Raw genomic sequence first — 20,962 nt, 5'->3', positions numbered from 1 at the left:
ATGAAAGTTATTGTACACTTTTTTTTTGTAAATGCTATCATAAAACACATACAATAAAATATATAATGATATAGTTATACATAACACATGTGAATCATATCCCGCGCGTAACGCGGACCGACCCTAGTATATAAATAATGATATTTTGTATTTGAGATACTTAATTAAAGATACTATCCACTGAAAATGTTTTTAGAAAACACATGTCTATCAATGGAAGATTCAATCTTTTATGTCTGATTAAAATTTAATTACATGATCAGTTTAATTATGATAAAAAAAAAATTGAGAATTCTTGTAAGAAAATTCAAATGTGCTTTTAGGAATCCCACAAATATGACATGTGACAATGATAAACACACCTTTAACGATAACAAATATTTACTTTGTGTTACAAAAGGATCAAAGACATTGTGCGAAAAAATGTCGAGAAAACACATGAATTTGTATAGTGTCACTTTACTTGTTATCATCACTACACAAATAATTGGTTTTAGATGTTTTATTAATTTTGACTTGGTTTTATTTTCCTTTTTCATTAATGTGTTTATAAGAATCTAGTTATAGATGTTTTATTAATTTTGACTTGGTTTTATTTTTGTTAAGATAGATTTGCAATTACATTTTACATATATGTACTGATTGTTATTGTCTTTTTTTATCATCATGCATTAAATTACTATATTAACTTATAATGTTGAAAGTTAAAAATGTTTTATTTTTATGGTTAAGATATTACATTCCAAAAAAAGGGTTATTTACAGAGGATTCTCTAACCTTTGATTTTATTTGAGAGCCAAAAACAGATTAATAGATTTAAAACGTGAAAGAGGAGGATCTGAGAACGCAAATTTGACTTTGTTGGTTAACTTTTACAGTCTTTCTTTTCCATAACTTTGTTAAAATATATAAGAATATGAATCACTTAACTCATCAATTAGTTTTCATATTGGAACAGTATATAGTATATAGTTAATTAGTAAAGGACAAGCTGTTGCTGAAGAGTTACGATTTACAAAGTCACCTCGGCAAGAGATTTGGTACATACTAACTTGTTCTTTGTAGGTACAAGAATTGGTACAAAATGTGGAAGCTGAGGATAGGAGCTGAGGCGGGACAAGACCCTTACTTGTTCAGCACCAACAATTATCTCGGGAGGCAAATTTGGGAGTTCGATGCTGACGCAGGCTCTGCAGAGGAATTAGCCGAGGTCGAGGAGGCTCGACGGAATTTCGCAGCCAATAGGTCACACTACAAGGCCAGTGCAGATCTCCTATGGCGTATGCAGGTAAAACCCTTCACATTAACATCAATTTCTGTAACGTTGTAGAGCATAATATTATTTTTATATTTTTATTTATTGAAAAGTTTCTAAGAGAGAAAAAATTCGAGCAAAATATTCCGCGAGTGGTAATAGATGATGCAGAGAAAATAGCGTATGAAGACGCAGAGAAAGCACTAAGAAGAGGGATACTCTATATGGCTGCGTTGCAGGCTGATGATGGACACTGGCCGGCTGAAAACTCTGGTTGCATGTTCTTTATCGCCCCCTTTGTGAGCTATATGTTTTACTACTCTCACAACTAAATCATAATTAAAAGTCTATCTGAGAATAAAAACAAATCAACAATTCAAAATATATCAGGTCATATGCTTGTATATCACTGGCCATCTGGATAAAATCTTCTCTCAAGAACATCGGAAAGAGATGTTACGTTACATGTACAACCATCAGGTTCTTGATTAATAATATAGTTATTTTATAATATAGCTTATCTGTCTTTTAAAATAATCGATAATCTAACGAGGACATAAGATCATCACCGGTGAGAATATCTCATAGGATTCTTTCGGTAATAAAGCAAAGACAATTTCTCGTGAGATAGACTATGTCATAAGTGTTAATTAGAGATTCAATTTACACATAAAAAAAACATAACCATATAATCAAAATATTAATTTTATTTTTGAAAAACTGAAGTTAGTTTCTTCCGATGCCCTAAATAACATATATAAAACGATGCATGGTCCCGTTTTAAAACTAATATATATGTATATACGCCCGGGTTTTCTGTTTAAATTTTAATTTTGATTATATATTTAGCATATTTATTTTAATATATATATATATATATATATATATATAAATATAATTTAGAATCTATTATAAAAATATAAGTAGCTTAGAAAAATATAAAATAATTTTAAATCATTTCTTTGCTTTTGTCTTACGCAATTCAAAAGCTTTAGTATCTAACTTTCTTTTGTTATTTGAAATTATATATAAGGTGAAAGGCAAAATAAACAAAAACTAATTAAATTTTCGTTATGGTATTTAATTGGTTGAGTTGTGGACATGTTTCATTTCACTTAAAACCATCTATAAGACTATAACGTTTGTTTTCAATTAGTCTGTACTTAATTTAATGGATTCTCTCCCTTTAAGTTTACAATCCTATTTATTTTTATGTTTTTTTCCTAAATCAGACATTTAAAATTGTATTATTTTCAAGATCAGATAACTTGCAACTATGTCACTAAAAATTGCAAACTGAGTTCTCACAATAAAATTTTTGCATTTATAACCCAACTAATCAGATCCATTATCTAAATATTATTTATCTTATTTTCACAGATGTTTGAAAATGTACCTTTTCAAAATTTTGTTACACTTCGTCCAAAGTATGTTTTGATGTAAATACACCATTTACATTATTTTTTTGATCAAAAATGCACCATTTATATAATATATATATATATATATAATCCTATTTTCATTTCAAAATTTTATGTTGATTAAAAAAGTTATCACCAGAGTATAACAAATTTTGTGTTGTGGTTTTTATTTTTTTTTAATTTTTTTTTATTTTTTTTTGAACACGTGTTGTGGTTTTTATTTATATCGTAGTTGTTATGTCAAACGATAATGCACTAAATCAGAATGTAACTGAGGTTTTTATTTTAGAACAAAACAATATAATACAACCAAGATAGGCTATTTAAATATGTCTAGATCGTGTTTCACTTTATTCATTGTTTTCACTTTCGTTCCTACATTCGAACCAAACATGGTTGACTTTGTGATATGAGTTATTTCGTATGCGTCCGGAGATGATTTATAGTACACAATACTGGTGAATTTGATTTTGAAAAATAGTTTGAATTGGAGAAGAAGTGTTGGGCTAACATATTTTACGAATTTAAGGGTTTTCATTATTAATCGCGCTACGTGCAGAAAATTTAAGTATTTTATTTAACTTAATAAGTTATTTGAAAGTGTTTGGTTATATATTTCATGTGATTCAACATTCTTGACCATCCGTTTCGATTAAAAATGATATTCGAATTCTATAATTCAACTGTGAGATTGGTTTAATGAAACTATGTTATATTTATTTTGGTGGTATTGTTCTCTTTTATTTTTTAGCGCATATGTTTTACTTATGTGTTTATATGTTATATGTTATGTTGTTTTGTATTACGTCTCTAGTTTTGTATTTTTAGAATCATGTCGTTACTTTTGTGGTTGTTGAGTAAATTTAAATTTATATATGATTTTATTTGAGTGTATATAATACATTTATATTGCCACTGTATTATAAGAATAAAACTAATTTATGAATTTGAAGTATCATTTTTAATATCTAAAGCATATACATCAGCTAGTGAAAGATAAATTTAATTAAAATAAAATTTAATTGTTATCTAATTAGTCTTCTATTTTATCTACTTGAATTCTCACTTTAACTTTTTGTTCTCGGCTTTAGGATCATTGGGTTTCTTATTTGCAATTTTATAAAATAGAACTATGTAATCACTTGACCTTTAAGCTAACGATGATACATAAGGTTGACTATAAAACATTAATTGCGGTTTTAGAAATCGTATTCTCTTTTTACGTCTTCTTATATGGATTTATTTATATATTAAGACAATGATGGAAAGAAAAGTATTTTTTTTGCTAAAAAAAAAGTATTTGTATTTATACAATAATGGAAGATATAATGATCAAGAGGAATATACATGAGAATCATGTCATTGCTTTTGTTTTAATGTTGCAAAGTGAAATCAAAATAAAGAAATCAAGAGCATATTATATATATATTTTTTTTACAGCGAGCATATTATATTCTACAACTTCTATTTGTACGGCTCTTCCCTAATATGTAAATTTCTTTGTTGGCTTTCATTTTTCTCCTCGGGTTTTATTATGTAAACTCATATAGTATCTGCAGGGAAAATTCAAAGAGAACTGTTTTATAAAAGACGTTTTGGTTACTGAATGTAGTTAATCAAGTATTCTTTCTGTTTTAATTTAATTTCTTTGTAGAATAAAACTTTTTTCTACACAATTTCAATACAGTATTTTATTGATTTATTTATTTTATCCTTAACTAAATTAAGAAAAACAATAAATAACTAATATTTCTTAGTTCGTGTTACATGTTGCTAGGGGAGTACATAAAGTTTGTAGCTCATGCATACTTTCACGTAGGATGCACTGTTTCACAGAGTTCTCCAATGTCTTGAAGCTCATGTAAGAAGAAAAGAGAAAGGCTTACGTTAGAAGTTCTCTCCAGAAAGAGGTTAAAGTATCATTAGTATGAATGAAGCGATTAAAGGTAGGAAGGATGTGTTGTTTTGTTTGATAGATTGAAGGAATAGTGGGATTTTTGGATTGTTACATTTGTGGTGAGCTGGTTATTATATTCCTGGTGGTCCCACCGTAGACTGTTAAAATTGTTAGTATGTAATGCAAGTGTCCAGTTTAGAACTTTCGATGGTTAGAAGGCTTAATGTCATGGTTACTTTACAAAGGGCTCCAATGGTTAAGTTCAAAGAAGAGATTAACGCTCCAAACTGAATTCTAATCAATTAACATAAATGTGAAATAATATATACACACGAAAGTGGTCACCATATACGTTAGATATTTTTAATGTAAACATAACCTTCCTAACAACTTAAAACAAATCTACAAATTTGTAGTTTACGGAAGCCTCTAGAAGGTACTCTTATCAACTGGTACCTGAAAGAATTCATGATAATATCTTCAAATATTGTTTAACCAGCTTAGAAATTATTAACACACACAAAGCAAGTCAGATTAGACTTACCAAAGCAAAGCAAAGACAATGTGTTGCCTAATAGCGTCAGAGTTAATAATTATGTTGGGTGATTAGGTTATTGGCTACTCACTTCCAAGTAAGGCGTTTGTCTCGTAAGTTGTAGTAGAAAATAGAAATAGATTCAGATTTTTCATTCTGGGAGATTGATTCTATATTGAATACTTCAAACATAACAAATTTCAATTTTACTTACAACAAGACAGTGACATTAAAACTGAAGGCTAGAGAAATCTTGATAACTAACAAAAACAACATTATACGGGTCCAAGAATTTATCTTACATAAATAATTATAGTTTTCCTGGAGATATGCAGTTTTGACCATATGTAATGCATGTAATTAGAGTGAAGATGAGTTCAAACCTCGCTAATGTTTCTTCAAACTTCCTTGTAGCTAGCAATAACTTCTCATTGAAAGGATGTTTCACAATACCCTGAAACACATCAAGTAGAAACACACACCCTTAAACTCTGAAGAACAGAATACACAGTTTCATGGTGATAGCATCGAAACGTTTAAAGGGATTTCCAGTAAAAATTATAATTTCCAAATCAGAAAGAGTCTTAAGATTTGAAGCAAATAGTGAATCAGAGAATGATGGTTTCATTACTTGCCTCAACTTGCCTTCTGGAGATATTGAACATGATGATGATGATGATCTCATCTAAGTATATAGCATTTTCCATTGACTTTTTTGCATTTTTTCACTGGTCCGTCCCAATCTCTTAATGCTTTTAAAGCAGCAAAAATAAAAATTCCAAAGGATTTAAGAGAAAGGTTATAAGGACATATCTTAATTTCAGATCAAGCGTTGCTTTTTACAGTGTAATATTTACCTCAGATTAACCCTCTTTAGATTCTTCAGAGTTGGCCCAGGTCTCAGATCAAAAATTTCTTTATCACCATCGCTCTTAACCCAAGATTACTCCTCTGTATCATCCTCCTTTTTTTCTGAGAGAGATGCATTCGCCATTCTACTGATAAAAGAAGTTTCAATTGTTATTAAGATTTGTGAGGATGATGTTTACGGTATGTAGATGTACCTTTTTATAGCTGTAGATGCACCGCTTGGAAGAGAGGAAGATGAAATGAATGAGAGATTGTGGTTGAAGTGGGTCAAGGAATTAAGAACCTCTTTAATGGCATTGAATTAATTGAGCCTGTAACGCTTCCTTGGAGAAGAACATGAGACGAAACGACACTAAAACATCACGCTCCAAGGAATTTACATGACGATTCATCACAAATTACTCTCCAGAATCTCCCTCCATCGTCGGAGATGAATGAAAATCAAAACACACAAAGAACCCTAGAAATCTAGTGCCGACGTCTTGAGGAAGGTGACGATAAAAATGGGCTAAGCTTTTGCTTATCTCTTCAGCCCAATTAACCAAAAACAAAGACTCTCGTGAAAGCCCATTAAACTTCAGAATAAATAAAACGATGAGTTTCATCATACAGGGACACGTGTCGCGCGTACAGGAGCTGAGTTTCTGACGTGACATCCTATGTGGCTGCACTGGGAGAGAGTAAACATGATTTTATATATATAGATAGATATTGAGTTTAGTCAAACAATCGAAAAGAGATGTTGTTACGTTACATCTATAACCATCAGATATTTGATTAATGACATAGGTTGTGTGTTCATATAGCTGTCTTCCAGAATAAACGATCAGGACGTATATAACATCTATAGAACTGTGCATGCGCCCTGTTAACAAAAACTTTATATGTAATTTTTTTGGTTATTGGTGAATCACTAATCGATATTTAAATGATTGAAATTTCTTATCAAAGACATCACACTGTTTGTGCTTATATTAAAAGGTAAACAATCTAAGAAAAAAAAGAGTGAAACAGAGAAGAGAGAGAGGAGTATTTATTAGTTAATGTTTGGGATTATTTTGAAGTTATATAAAAATTGGTATTCTCATATTATGCACCATTTTAGTAATATTCGCTACGTGACGTCAATAGTATTTCATTCTTGTTTTTTTTGACCGAGTAGTATTTCATTCTTCTTATCTAGAACGAGGATGGTGGCTGGGGAATACACGTAGAAAGCCACAGTTTTATGTTCAGCACGGTCCTTAATTATATTTGCCTAAGAATATTTGGGGAAGAAGAAGATCATGACGGTATAAAGAGTGCTTGTGCAATGGCTCGTAAATGGATCCTCGACCATGGTGGTGCTACCTATACGCCACTGCTCGGAAAAGCTTGGCTTTCGGTATTTACGACTCTCTATCTCTGGGGTTATATATTTTCAAAGTCACTCATTATTAATTTGTTAATATTAATTGCTACTTATAAGTGATAACAATTAGAGTTATTCTTGGGTTCACCCCCTAGGATGAAGGTTCACCGGCCAATAGAATTTCATTATTTCAAATTCGATATCTTTAAAAAAAGTAAACAAAATATTATCAAGTTATATTATGTTTTTAAAATTAAAAAAATTAAAAAAATAGCAGCTACAGAAAAAAAAAATTAAAAAAATATTTTTAACGTCGTCAGCAAAATACTAAACCCTAAATCCTAATCCCTAAACCCTAAACCCTTGGGTAAACCCTAAACTCTAGGATAAATTTTAAACTCTAGGATAAATCTTAAACTCTAAATCAAAATCACTAAACACTAAAACACTCAAGGGTTTAGGGTTTACGATTTAGGGTTTAGAGTTTTAGGATTTAGTGTTTTTATTTAGAGTTTAGGATTTATCCAAGGGTTTAGGATTTACCCAAGGGTTTAGAGTTTACCCAAGGGTTTAGAGTTTACCCAAGAGTTTAGGGTTTACCCAAGGGTTTAGGGTTTAGGGATTAGGATTTAGGGTTTAATGTTTTGCTGACGACGTTAAAAATATTTATTTTTGTAATTACTACTATTTTTTTTTATTTCTTTTTTACCTTTTAATTTTAAAAAGATAATATAATTTGGCAATATTTTGTTTCCTTTTTTAAAAGATATCGAATATGAAATAACTCAATATTATTGGTTGGTAAACCTAGAAGTTCATCCTAGGAGGTGAACCCAAGAATAAGTCTAACAATTAGGTTCTTGGAGTGTATCATTGGTCTGGCTGCAAGCCCATCCCGCCTGAGTTCTGGCTCCTTCCGTATTCTTCTCCTATTAATGGAGGTTTGAATTTGACTCCCTTAATATATGATGGCATTGACAGATTACCATTGAATTAGTAACAAACAATGTATACAATTTCAGTTTTACTGCGTAGCTGTTTAGAATGTATTCATATATAAAATAATCATGCGTGCAGGCACTGTATGGATTTATTTGCGGGACGTTTTCATGGGTTTATCAGACTTGTATAGTAAAAAGTTCGTAGCCACACCTACACCACTCATTCTACAGGTCCGTGAAGAGTTTTATGATCAGCCTTACGAAGAGATTTGTTGGAGCCAAGCTCGCAATCTATGCGCAAAGGTAACTTAAACCATAAGTACATGTTGTGTTAGGGTAAAATGCATCTTCCGATGTCAGATATATATGAAAGTGTGATTATGATATGCAGGAAGATCTTTACTTTCCACAGTCATTTGTACAAGACTGGTTTTGGAACATTGTTCATATGTTTTCGGAGAATATCTTCAACCTTTGGCCTTTCAACAAGCTCATAAGGCATAAAGCTCTCCAGAAAACAATGGAAATCATTCACTACCATGACGAAGCCACCCAATACATAACCGGTGGAGCTATCCCAAAGGTAAACATTTTTGTATGATGTTATAATTTTCTTTTATGTGTAACAAGTTGTAAATGTTCCTTTTTGATATATCTAGCCATTTCACATGCTTGCCTGTTGGGTTGAAGACCCAAAGAGTGATTATTTTAAGAAACATCTCGCTAGAGTCCCAGGCTTCTTATGGATTGGCGAGGATGGCCTGAAAATCCAGGTAATTAGTTAACTCATACTCCTATATTTCAAATCAAAATCAAGAAGACTCTCCACACTATTAATATTTTTCTTTTAGTTAATACTACATTATACTTGTGTAGACTTTTGGTAGCCAAATATGGGATACAGCCTTCTTGCTACAAGTGATGTTAGCTGCTGATGTTAATGATGAGATTAGGTCAACGCTTATAAAGGGATACTCCTACTTGAGGAAATCTCAGATTAGAGAACCCTCCTGGTGACTTTATCAAAATGTTTTGAGACATATCAAAAGGAGGTTGGAGTATTTCAGACAAAGATCAAGGGTTGCATGTTAGTGATTGTATTTCTGAGAGTTTAAAGGTGTGTGTCTTATCTCTTTTGGATTCCTTCTTTAGCTAACAAAATTTGTGATGTCAATAAACTCCTGATATACAATTTTTGTTTCTATTTTCTAATGGAATTTTGATTCAAAACTAATTGATAATGATGAGTAGATTTTTCAAAACATTCTATATAATATATTTTGGTCCCATCGTACTTATATGAGGTTTTAACATGATTATTGACAAATCATGTATATATGTGGCTAGTGTTGCCTGATCTTTGAAAGCATGCCGTCTGAGTTCACTGGCGAGAAAATGGATGTGGAGAGGCTTTATGATGCCATCAATATGCTTCTCTATTTGCAGGTAGCTATTTTATTTTTCTCATTAAGGGTACTTTTGTGAGTTTTTGATTAAGTTCTAACAAAGAGTTTAATTTTTTATATTAAAAAATCAATAGTTAGCTATACTATGCGTTATACTAACAATTAATGCAAGAAAAATCTATGATAAAGAAATCATTAGTATTAACTTTTAATTAAGGTTTCATTTGATTTCTCTTAAACAAAATGTTAAGAGTTTGTTAGTAACGATTTGTTTGCGTAAAATACAAACAGGGCAATAACGGAGGTATAGCAATATGGGAGCCAGCGCCTGGAAAAACCTGGCTAGAGGTACCATTTATTTATTTTAATTGTTCTGATTTAATATATGTTTCAAGTTTTATTTTTGTGATAAAAATGAAAAGAGGCTAATGGGCATAATGTAACGATGCCTAAAACTAAAATGCAGTGGCTTAATCCTGTGGAATTTGTTGAGGAGTCGACCGTCGAACATGAGTATGCAACCTTCTTGACTTCCTACTTGTTTCTATTTTTATTAGTTAATAAATCTTGTGTTTTTTAAAACTAATTTAAAGTATGGTACACAACGTTTTTAAGGTCTCTAGAATGCACGGGGTCGGCCATAGTGGCATTAATGCAATTTATGAAACAGTTTTCCGACCATAGACGGGAAGAAATCGAAGGGTTTGTAACAAAAGGAGTGAAATATATAGAGGACTTGCAAATGCCTAATGGTTCATGGTATGGAAACTGGGGTGTATGCTTCATTTATGGGACCTTCTTTGCGGTCCGAGGTTTGGTGGCTGCAGGCAAGACTTACCATAATTGTGAGACGATCCGTAGAGCGGTTCGGTTTCTTATCGAGACACAGAACATTGAAGGTGGTTGGGGAGAGAGTTATCTCTCTTGTCCCAGAAAGAAATATACTCCCTTGGATGGAAACAAGACCAATGTGGTGAATACAGGACAAGCAATGATGGCTCTAATTATGGGTGGTCAAATGGAGAGAGACCCTTTGCCTGTTCACCGTGCTGCCAAAGTTTTGATTAATTCACAGTTGGATAATGGTGATTTCCCACAACAGGTAAATTGGTCTTCCCATATGTAGGTTCTTGTTATCTTGAATATCTAGTAAAAATTTAAGGGGTATTGGTTCAACTCCACTGGGAAAAAAACTATTTAAAAAAAATAAAAATTTAAAATAGTTTGAATTTTGTCTTATAGAAAACGTGGGTACTCGGAGAATCCGCATTGAGGGTTTATGGGGAGAGATCACACAGAAATCAAGGAAAAAAAAAATAATTCAATCCCATGAACTCCTCTCTCCTAAAGCTCTCTGGGCTGAACCCCTCTTTCCTGAAGTTCATCACTGTAGCGGTCCCACGTGTCGTGGCGACCCGCGATTGGTCTAGTTTTTTTTTTAACTCGTGATCTAAATAAAAATAATAATTATAAAATAAAATAGTGATAGAATAACTTCTATAATATTGTTCAAAATTTAAATATTAAAAAATCCAAAACATAAATATTAAATACTAAATAGAAACCAACACATGACAAAAATAAAAAATACAACACCTAATATAAATTAAATTAAAACAAAACTAATGATCCAAATCCCTATTATTCGTGAGAGTCTTGAGCCAATTCATCTTCAATATCTTATATGTATGTTTTACGTTTTAATTTTAGAAGATAAATATGATTAATATAGATATTATCTTTTAAGAAGATTTGGTTTGACATTTTAATTTTAGAAGATAAATATGATAAATATAGAAATTATCTCTTTTTTACATAAAAAATAGAAATTATCCAAATATAATATATAAAATATATTATTGTAAGTAAAAAATGAACAAGCTCATGAGTCAGCTCATGTTTATTAAAGATCGTTCATATAACTCGTGATCTAATTTAAGCTTGATCATTAAACTCATTTATTAAATGAGTTTAAAATATAGAGATCGTGCTTATGAAAAAATGAGCTGAGCTGAGCCAGATCATGACCTATAGATCATTTTGACACCCCTACTGCTTATCACTAAATCTCTTTGATTTATTTTTGTATTAAAAAATTAGACTTGAAAAGGCTTCATGTTTGGGTTGTCTTCATAACTATGCTTAACAATTAAGTTTCATTATTTAATCCACAAATCTAAATCCTCCTCTATAAATATTGAATCAAACACATCTACGACAGACTACTTTTTTTATTCTAGGAGACTTTGATCTTGCTTAACTAGGGGGGGGGGGACAATAATATTTTATATTCTAAACTAATTAAAATCTAATTATCTTGGGTAAACGACTTGTTTCCCCACCAAAAGTATCATATAGTAATAGTTCCACACAATGTTTCACCCTCGTCCTAATTCCTCATGTATTGAATTTAAAAACATATATCCCCACCACGAAGAGGATTCTTCGTGAAGACGGCACCGGTAACGCCGACGCAGTGGGATTCTTGTCCGATATCGCCATTAACGCCACGGCGAGAGGCGGAAGAAGAGAGAGAGAGAGAGAGAGAGAGAGAGAGAGAGAGAGAGAGAGAGAGAGAGAGAGAGAGAGAGAGAGAGAGAGAGAGGGAGAGAAACCTTTGAACTTGAAGCTGTAAGACATGATGAAGCTGGATATTCATTCTCTTGTTAAGTTTGTTATATGTATTTCTCCATCAGATTCTTCTAAAGACCAGAGATTACAGTTTTTTTTTTCTCCCATTTGTTTGCTTCAAAAGAAAATCACTCATGAAAAATGTAGAGAAGCGAAAGAAATGAAACAAATAATAATCATTGATCAATCAAAGTGGAAGAGATGAAAGAGAAGCGAGTGAATTTTGTTACTCATCACACAGAGGAGAGAAAAATATTGGGTAGAGATGATGAGAAGAAGGTGATTTTTTTTATTCATCACAGGAAAGGAGAAACAGTTAGGTTCGGTTTATTGTCAATTTGGTTGATCTACAAATCAAATTAAAGCTGGGTCATGTTTTAATTTAGTTTGATATTTGGTATAAGTGATTTCATATCACGGTTTTGTTCTAAACCATTCAAACCAGTTATTATGTGTAAATATGTTTCGAACATTCAAACGATGGGGATATACGTTTTTAAATTCAATAAATGGGGAATTAAGACGAGGGTGAAACATTGTGTGAAACTGTTACTATATGATACTTCTAAGAGAGAAATAGGTCGTTTACCCAATTATCTTACATTATGATGTGAAAACAAAACGTGCATGGCATCTCTAACAATCAATTAGAAATTTTTGGGACTCCATGTTTGGGTTGTGTCCACACTATGTATAACAATTAAGTTTCATTATATAATCTGGCAATCTAAAATCTCCCTCTATACATGTATACAATAATACACATAGTTTACATCTGTTGGATACACTAGTCAAAAACATCAATCGAATTCTGGAAAATGAGTAAACTGGCAAAATTTTATTAACCCACAATGAATGCCTTCTTGCAACAATGGAGCTACTAGTCTAAACTAAAATGATGATACTTGCGGCTATAGTTGGAGCTACCAAAATCTGCATCAAATAAAAGATCGCATTGTAGATTGTTGCTTCATACATAAAGAATCGTTACTAAAAAAAAACGTCAAGAAAACAAAAACTGAGACTAAGAATCTCTAAACTACGCAACAAAATGTTCATTTACTACCAACAGTTACATATTTTCATCTACCCCAAACCCAAAGTGTTAATTCGATAGAAAGTCAAGAACCCACTAGGAGATAAATAAGCCAATAGAAACCAAAATATTGCTACCATCAAGTTCATATATCTAATAGTCATCAAAATAATGCTTACTGATTGTAACGTCCCTCTCATCTCACTTAGCACCGGTGTTCTTGAAATAGCTGTGATGTGGCTTATTTAATTTTTTTGTAACTGATATGAGGTGGCTTATTGATTGAAACAAAACACCTCTTCGGTTTCTCTTTATTTGATTGCCTTCTGCAACTGAAAGCTGCACATAAAAAACAAAAAATTGAGTTCATCGTTGAACTTGAAGTCAGCTTGATTCACTTTGTGCACAACGGTCATCAAAATTTGACAAGCTACTGTTAATGGGCTGGGCCGTTTACTGATGGATTAGTCGCAGATATGTACCATACAACTGAAAGTGTATATGTAATCTTGACTTAATAGACAATTTATTGATGATTGTATTAGTTATATATATATTCATATTTATTGTATTTACTAGCATGTTTTCTGAATATTGATATACTTTATGACCTGGGTTTTAAGTCTTACTTGGTTCAGTTTTAAAAAAAAACATTGTTTTATCATTCAATCAACTTTTGTTTATTAAACACGTGGACCAATAAAATTTTATACAAATATTCATTTTTTAATTTTTACATTATTTTTTGTATAGATTTTAATTTAAAATGTCAACAGTCTTAAAATAATTTACATTTTTATATTAGAATTAAATTTATATTAAAATATAATTTATATAATTGAAACTAAGATTTATCACTATTTTAAATTTAAGACTTAACAGATATATAAAATTAAATGTAAAGTAATATTTCCTACAAAATATAAAAAAATCAAGAGAATATATATATTATAAATATGATATAATAAATGAGTAACTACTACATTATACATTTTATAATCTACAGATTATTTACAATTCTATCCGGCAAAATATATACAAATTGAAACATAATTTTTTTTTGACATATGGTTATTACTAGTTGTGGCAAAACAGAATGAAACACTAGCTTTACTCCCACATTTATTAACGTTATTATACATAAGTCGCATACTTTCAAAATTATCAAATAAAAATATTAAATTAACCAAAACTTTTATGGCAAATAAATCTTAGATCCAGCCCTAACTTTCTATTAAGCATTTTTAACACAAATTTTATTACGCACTATTACTTTGTTATTATATGTTTAGAGCATCATTATCGGGGTTGTTTAGGGAGTTTTTTAAATTAATTGTGATTTAAAAAAAAAATTATCTTTTAGCAGAAGAACCGTCGCTTAATTAAGGAGAGGAAGAGACTGTCTCTTATGGGACACTCGTCCTTCTCTCTCTCATCTCTCCTCTGTTTTTCTTGGCCGGTGTGAATCATCGCCGGTATCATCAATCCTCAATTTCGTTTTACTATCGCTGTACTGAGCTTGCGTTCCTTTTGGTATAGATTTGAAACGCAAGAGAAGTTGATCATCGTCGGAACCATTCACCACAAGCCCAAACCAGACCATGTGAGTTTATTTCGTCTCTCCTTCCTCTGTAATTCTCAGATTTTGAATGATAAATCTGACTCTCTTCTGCAGCGATTAATTCTCAGATTTTGAATGATGAGATCTAACAAAAAGATCTATTCTTTCTTCGTTATAATTAAGGCCTACATGCTACGTCTTGGTAACGCTTCTCTAGCTTCAGCTTCCCACTCCAGTCAGATTCAGCGAGGTGGAGCTTGTAACTCCCGACGGATATCCAGAAGATGGCCTCGTATGTTTTCAACAACAATTACTTGAAGAACGGACTCGCTGACGAGGCTTGTAGTTTCAACAACAACGCTGCTCTCACTTCCATCAATCCCAGTAAGTAAAGGTCTTTTTTTTGGTTAAAATTTGAGACTTTGGAATCATCATTCAGTGTGTGTGTGTGTTTTTCAGGTCAAGGAACTTGTAGATACCATTCAAGGTACGGCGTTTGAGTGATGTTTCATACTTCTTTGTAAATAAATAGGAATTTTCCACTGTGTTGATTTGAATTATTTGAAGTTTCCTTTTTTTTATTATGTTCATCGATTTCTTTGGAATGAGCAAATATTGTTTTGAGTATGAGTGAAGTTAGTAATAGGTTTGGTTCTTGGAGTGTTTGATAAGATGATGAACATGATTGAAAGTATTTGGATTTTACTTGTGTGTGCTGCTTTGTTCTCAGATAATTCACATACTTGTTTTATTTGTTATGTATTCTTGCGTAACTTAACCAATATACTTTGTAAACACTCATGGATGTTGCAGTAAGAGAGTGATCAGCAATGGTCGAGTTGTGGATGACAACGTCAATGGGTGCAGGACAAGCAGATATGAGCCGTGGCTGACGGGTTTCCAGCAGGTGTATCTTGTTGGTCTTTTTACAAACTCAGAACCAAGAAGAGGTCAATTGGTAAGTGACAAACACATCTTGATGAGACCGAAGAAGCTTTCTTAGTATTCATATTTTTTTTTGACAAGCATGAACTAGATAGGTGTTGTTTCATGGTAGAGCTTATCAATGTAGGTTGTTAAGGGATCCTAAAAGGGTTTTTGGGATACTGATGCTTTTAACTAAGTCTCTTAACTAAGTTTTTTAAACTCACTTTTCCTACTTAAAAGTATTAAAGAATAACTAAGAACCCCTAAAATGGGTATATGGGATAATGATGCTCTTGCTAGTCAAGTTTTAGAACTTCTTTTTTTGTCCTTTCACCATAAACTAATCGGATGATTTATTTAAGGACAGAACTTAAGTTCACCCGGGGTGAACCTTTAAATTAACCTCACCATTTATGACCAATCAAAGTGACACATAGATTATTAATTAAAAAATATTAAATTAAAAAAAAAATAGCTACAAAAAATAAAAACGCTAATTTTAACGACACTAACGCTTCCAGCTAAACCCTAAACCCTAAATCTTAAATTCTAAACCCTATACCCTAAATTCTAAACCCAAATCCAAACTCCTAAACCCAAACCCTATACCCTAAACCCTAATCCTAGACCCTAAACCCAAATTATATACCCTGAACCAAGGTCCTAGACCCTAAACCCAAACCGTAAACCTTAAACCCAAATTATATATCCTAAATCCAAAACATTAACTATAAGTCCAAACGGTAAATCCTAAACCCAAACCGTAAATCCTAAACCCAAAACCTATACCCTAAACCCAAATCCTAGACCTAAAACCCAAATGGTAAACCCTAAACTCAAACCCCAAACTTAGATGCTATAGGGTTTGGGTTAAGGTTTACGGTTTGGGTTTAGAGTCTAAGACTTGGGTTTAGGGTATAGGGTTTAGGTTTATAGTCTATTTTTTGGGTTTAAGGTATATAATTTGGGTTTGGGGTCTAGGATTAGGGTTTAGGATCTAGGATTAGAGTTTAAGGTTTACGGTTTGGGTTTAGGGTGTAGGACTTGGGTTTAGGGTATAGAGTTTAGGTTTATAGTCTAGTTTTTGGGTTTAGGGTATATAATTTGGGTTTAGGGTCTATGATTAGAGTTTAGGGTATAGGGTTTGGATTTAGGGTTTGAATTTGGATTTAGAATTTAGGGTATAAGGTTTAGAATTTAAGATTTAGGGTTTAGGGTTTAGCTTGAAGCGTTAGCGTCGTTAAAATTAGCGTTTTTATTTATTGTAGCTATTTTTTGTTTAATTTAATATTTTTTAATTAATAATCTATGTGTCACTTTGATTGGTCATAAAGGGTGAGGTGGATTTAAAGGTTCACCCCCTAAGTTCTGTCCTTTATTTAACGGAGTGCTAGTAGATATGGGCATGGATAGAATATCTAGATTTTGGAGGTATTCGTGATCAGATTGGTTTCGTCGAGATTATCAACATTCTGATATGATTCGATTTGATTTGTAGCCATTTGATACGATTCGATTCGATTTAACCATTCAGATATTCAGTGTCCAAATATATGGAAATTTATATGTTTTTAACCGGATATTTCATTCAATCTATTCAAATAAAATAAAATGTTAAAAAAAATTCAAAACTAATATGAAATAATAATATATATATGTATATAAAAAATAATCCAAAACTAATATGAAATAATAATATTTTATAGGTATATATATGCATATAATAAATCGGATCTGATATTTGTTCCTAAAAATATTAATATTTGTTATTTGATTCATTTTAACAGGTATTATATTATTTTATTTGCTTTGATTCGCAGAGTTAGGAATATCCAAAATTTCCAGTTTAGATTGAAACGTATGAGGAATTGAATAAACATTTATGGATATTTTGTACATCCCTAATTGTCAGTGGTCTTTAATTTCCATCATTGATTATCTAAGCTTAATTGTTTTCTTGTTTATTGCTTTCTTGTTTACCCTAGATTAATCTGGTTTATTTGTTACTCTTTCAATTTTCTTAAAAACTTCGTTGTTACTTGTTAGTAGTGGTCTAAAATACGTTATACGCTAGCCGGATGACAAATTACCGTATAGTTATCAATACTGATGTATATAGGGGTATATATGGTAAGTAAATTTACTGTTTAAATGTCTTATATTACAATATTTACATATATAATATTGAATTTTAATTTTTATAATTTATGAGTTTAACATTTTATTCTTTTCTCGTGTACAAATAACTGAAAACTAATTTAAATATGTATCCCCAAAGTGTAGGAATGTACAACCGAATGTTTTCATGAAAAGTGATAATATAAGAATGTCAAAGATATGGTTATGCAATCCCACGTCGCTTAAAAACAAAAACAAAAAAAATCAAGTTTACAAGTGATCTTTTTTTTTTGTCATCAACAATACAGACTCATACTGACTCTGTAAACCAAACCGGGTAATCCTCATCCATGTGAACGACGAAAGACGATTGCTTTCTAGCACTGCGTGCTAGACTATCCGCCTTTGAATTGTGCGTTCGTGGTACATAGATAAGCTCTGATCGGGAGAAACTCTCTTTCAGGATCTTGATATCATCCAAATAATTTGCAAAAGCTGGCCATTCTTCTGGTTCCGAAACCATCTTCACCAATTGAGAACAATCTGTTGCAAACGTGACCTGAAATTGACGTAAATTCCTCATACATTCCATTGCCCATAGTAGCGCTTCCATCTCCGCATGAAGAGGCGAAAGACTAGCCCGAACATTCCTCGCCCCCAACAATCCATTAAAACCTTCCAAAGTACTAAGCCAACCTTGCCCTGAAAAAGTAACCCCCTCTTTCCACGAGCCATCTGTGAAACACCATCTTCCTGGGATCGACGGCAATATCATATCTATTATTGGTGGTGGCATCCTCTGGTCATTCACAACTTGTGCCTCAGCCCACAATGTCGATTCTGTTTCCGCCAATTTAAGCGTATCCATAGGGTCCATATCCAAATTGCTGAAAACTTTATTATTCCTAGCTTTCCAGATGTACCATAGTATCCATACAAACTGGTGATCCTCCATCTGTGGTAAAACTCTCCAGAATATATGATCCATGTTTGTGAAGAGAGAACTTGTTGGGAAAATAGTTGGATTTGATGGTATCTTCGAAAGAGCCCAAACTTGGAGAGCTGGAGGGCATTCAAAAAACACGTGATTTATTGATTCCTCAGGAGCTCCACATCTTGCACAACAAATATCCCCTTGAATCCCCCTTGCTTGTAAATTCTTCCGCACTCCTATACACCCTGTCACTAGTTGCCATAGGAAATGTTTTAGCTTTGGCGAACACCGTATTTTTCAGCAGAAAGCCTTCAATACATCCACTGTGGGACCAATCAGTATTGGTACTCTTTCTCTATCTGGATAAATCCGCTCTACCTGATATCCTGATTTGACCGTATATTTTCCATTTTTTGTAAAGTGCCATCCATCTCTATCAACCCGCTGAGTCCTGCTTAGGGGAATACTTTCTATAAGTTTCGCATCCTGAGGGTCCACCAAAGCCCGAATTGCGTCTGAATTCCAAGTACGCGAGGTAGAGTCAATGAGGGACTCTACTGTAAGGTCCGGGTATAAATTATGTTGATTTTTATTAGCTGGTCTCGGGCGAGTGGTTGGGAGCCAAGGGTCATTCCATACTGATATAGAAGACCCTGATCCCACCCTTTTGATTAGTCCTTTGCTAACCAGAGATCTAGCAGAAATAATACTCCGCCAGCCGTATGACGGAGAATATGAACGAATCGGTTCCAAGGGTGAAGCATTCCTAAAATACCGGCCTTTGAAAACCCGAGAAAATAAGGTGTCTGGTTTCTCTATTAAACGCCATAACTGTTTACCAAGCATCGCTGTGTTGAAATCAATGATATCTTTAAACCCCAGACCTCCATCCTCTTTGTCTACACAGACCTTGTCCCATGATTTCCAGTGTATGCCTCTTGTACTTCCCCCTGGACTCCACCAAAATTGTGATACCGCGCTTGTCAGTTTTTTCACCGTTGCTTTAGGCAATCGATAGCAGGACATCGTATGATTTGGTAATGCCGTAATCACTGTTTTAATGATCACTTCCTTTCCACCTTTTGTGAAAAACTTGAAAGTCCACCCATTGACTCTATTACTTAAACGATCTTGTATAAAGTTGAAAACTTGAATCTTTGATCCCCCCAGATTTTCTGATAAACCAAGGTATGATCCCATTCCTCCAAGATTCTGAATACCCAAAATATCCCTTAATTCTTGTCTGACAGATTCTTCAATCTTATATCCAAATTGAATGGATGACTTATCAAAATTAATTAGCTGCCCTGAAACTGCCTCATATTCTTTTAAAATCCGAAGAATAGTTTGACACTCTTCCTTTTGAGCTTTACAAAAAAAAGACTATCATCCGCAAAAAGCAAATGAGAAATCGATGGGCAAGCTCGAGCCACCTTCATTCCCGAAATTTGTTGCCCTCTCTCTGCCTTTTTTATATTTGCAATTAAAGCCTCAGTGCAAAGAATAAATAAGTAAGGCGATAAAGGATCTCCTTGACGTAAACCCCTATGTGGAACAATGAGGCCACGTGGTTGACCATTTATAAGAACCCGATATTGAACCGATGAAATACATTCCATCATCAATTTAATCCAATGAAGATCAAAACCCATTTTCTGCAATAAAGCCTTAATAAAATCCCATTCGACTCTATCATATGCTTTGCTCATATCCGTTTTTATTGCCATATACTTTCCTTGACATGCTTTATTGGTCCGCAATCCGTGAAACATTTCCTGGGCGATAAGAATATTATCAGAAATCACTCTTCCTGCCACAAATGCCGATTGAGTTTCAGATATGAGTAAGGGAAGATAAATTTTCAATCGCTGACACAAAACCTTGGAAATGATTTTATATCCCACATTACAGAGACTGATTGGCCGCAGTTCTGTCATCCTTGTAGGTCTCTCCGTTTTTGGTATCATACAGATATTAGTAATATTTAATCGTGCATCCATTGCCCCCGAAACCAAAAAATTATTCACCATCTCGACCAAATCATTCTTAATAATATGCCAGGAGTGTTGAAAAAATAAT

General features: G+C 32.7%; 1 protein-coding gene and 1 pseudogene across 5 annotated transcripts; both read left to right on the top strand.

The window, feature by feature from the left end:
• Nucleotides 1–571: 571 nt before the first annotated feature.
• On the top strand, nt 572–10,802 carry LOC106394291 (annotated as a pseudogene).
• A 3,871-nt stretch (nt 10,803–14,673) lies between these two features.
• On the top strand, nt 14,674–16,054 carry LOC125574956 (PLASMODESMATA CALLOSE-BINDING PROTEIN 5-like). Of its 5 annotated transcripts, none has more exons than XM_048756343.1 (5): nt 14,720–14,818; nt 14,883–14,946; nt 15,033–15,288; nt 15,364–15,391; nt 15,715–16,054. In XM_048756343.1, exons 3-5 carry the CDS (start codon nt 15,189–15,191, stop codon nt 15,905–15,907), a joined length of 321 nt encoding a protein of 106 aa, XP_048612300.1. In that variant the 5' UTR covers nt 14,720–14,818; nt 14,883–14,946; nt 15,033–15,188; the 3' UTR covers nt 15,908–16,054. The 5 variants fall into 5 exon arrangements, with proteins under 5 accessions (XP_048612299.1, XP_048612303.1, XP_048612302.1 ...); XM_048756344.1 differs by having other exon boundaries at nt 14,803–14,818; nt 15,088–15,288; XM_048756342.1 differs by having other exon boundaries at nt 14,674–14,946.
• The last annotated feature ends 4,908 nt before the right edge of the window (nt 16,055–20,962 follow it).

The sequence above is a fragment of the Brassica napus genome, chromosome C4, assembly GCF_020379485.1.
Source record: "Brassica napus cultivar Da-Ae chromosome C4, Da-Ae, whole genome shotgun sequence".
Lineage (NCBI taxonomy): Eukaryota > Viridiplantae > Streptophyta > Magnoliopsida > Brassicales > Brassicaceae > Brassica > Brassica napus.
This window is presented reverse-complemented; position numbering and strand designations above follow the sequence as displayed.

Excerpts from the sequence above, each read along its gene's own strand:
- LOC125574956 (XM_048756342.1), top strand. The coding sequence starts at position 15,189 with ATGGCCTCGTATGTTTTCAACAACAATTACTTGAAGAACGGACTCGCT. Across the intron at positions 15,289-15,363 it reads TCTCACTTCCATCAATCCCA|GTCAAGGAACTTGTAGATAC; the intron begins GTAAGTAAAGGT and ends TGTGTTTTTCAG. Across the intron at positions 15,392-15,714 it reads ACTTGTAGATACCATTCAAG|CAGTAAGAGAGTGATCAGCA; the intron begins GTACGGCGTTTG and ends TCATGGATGTTG.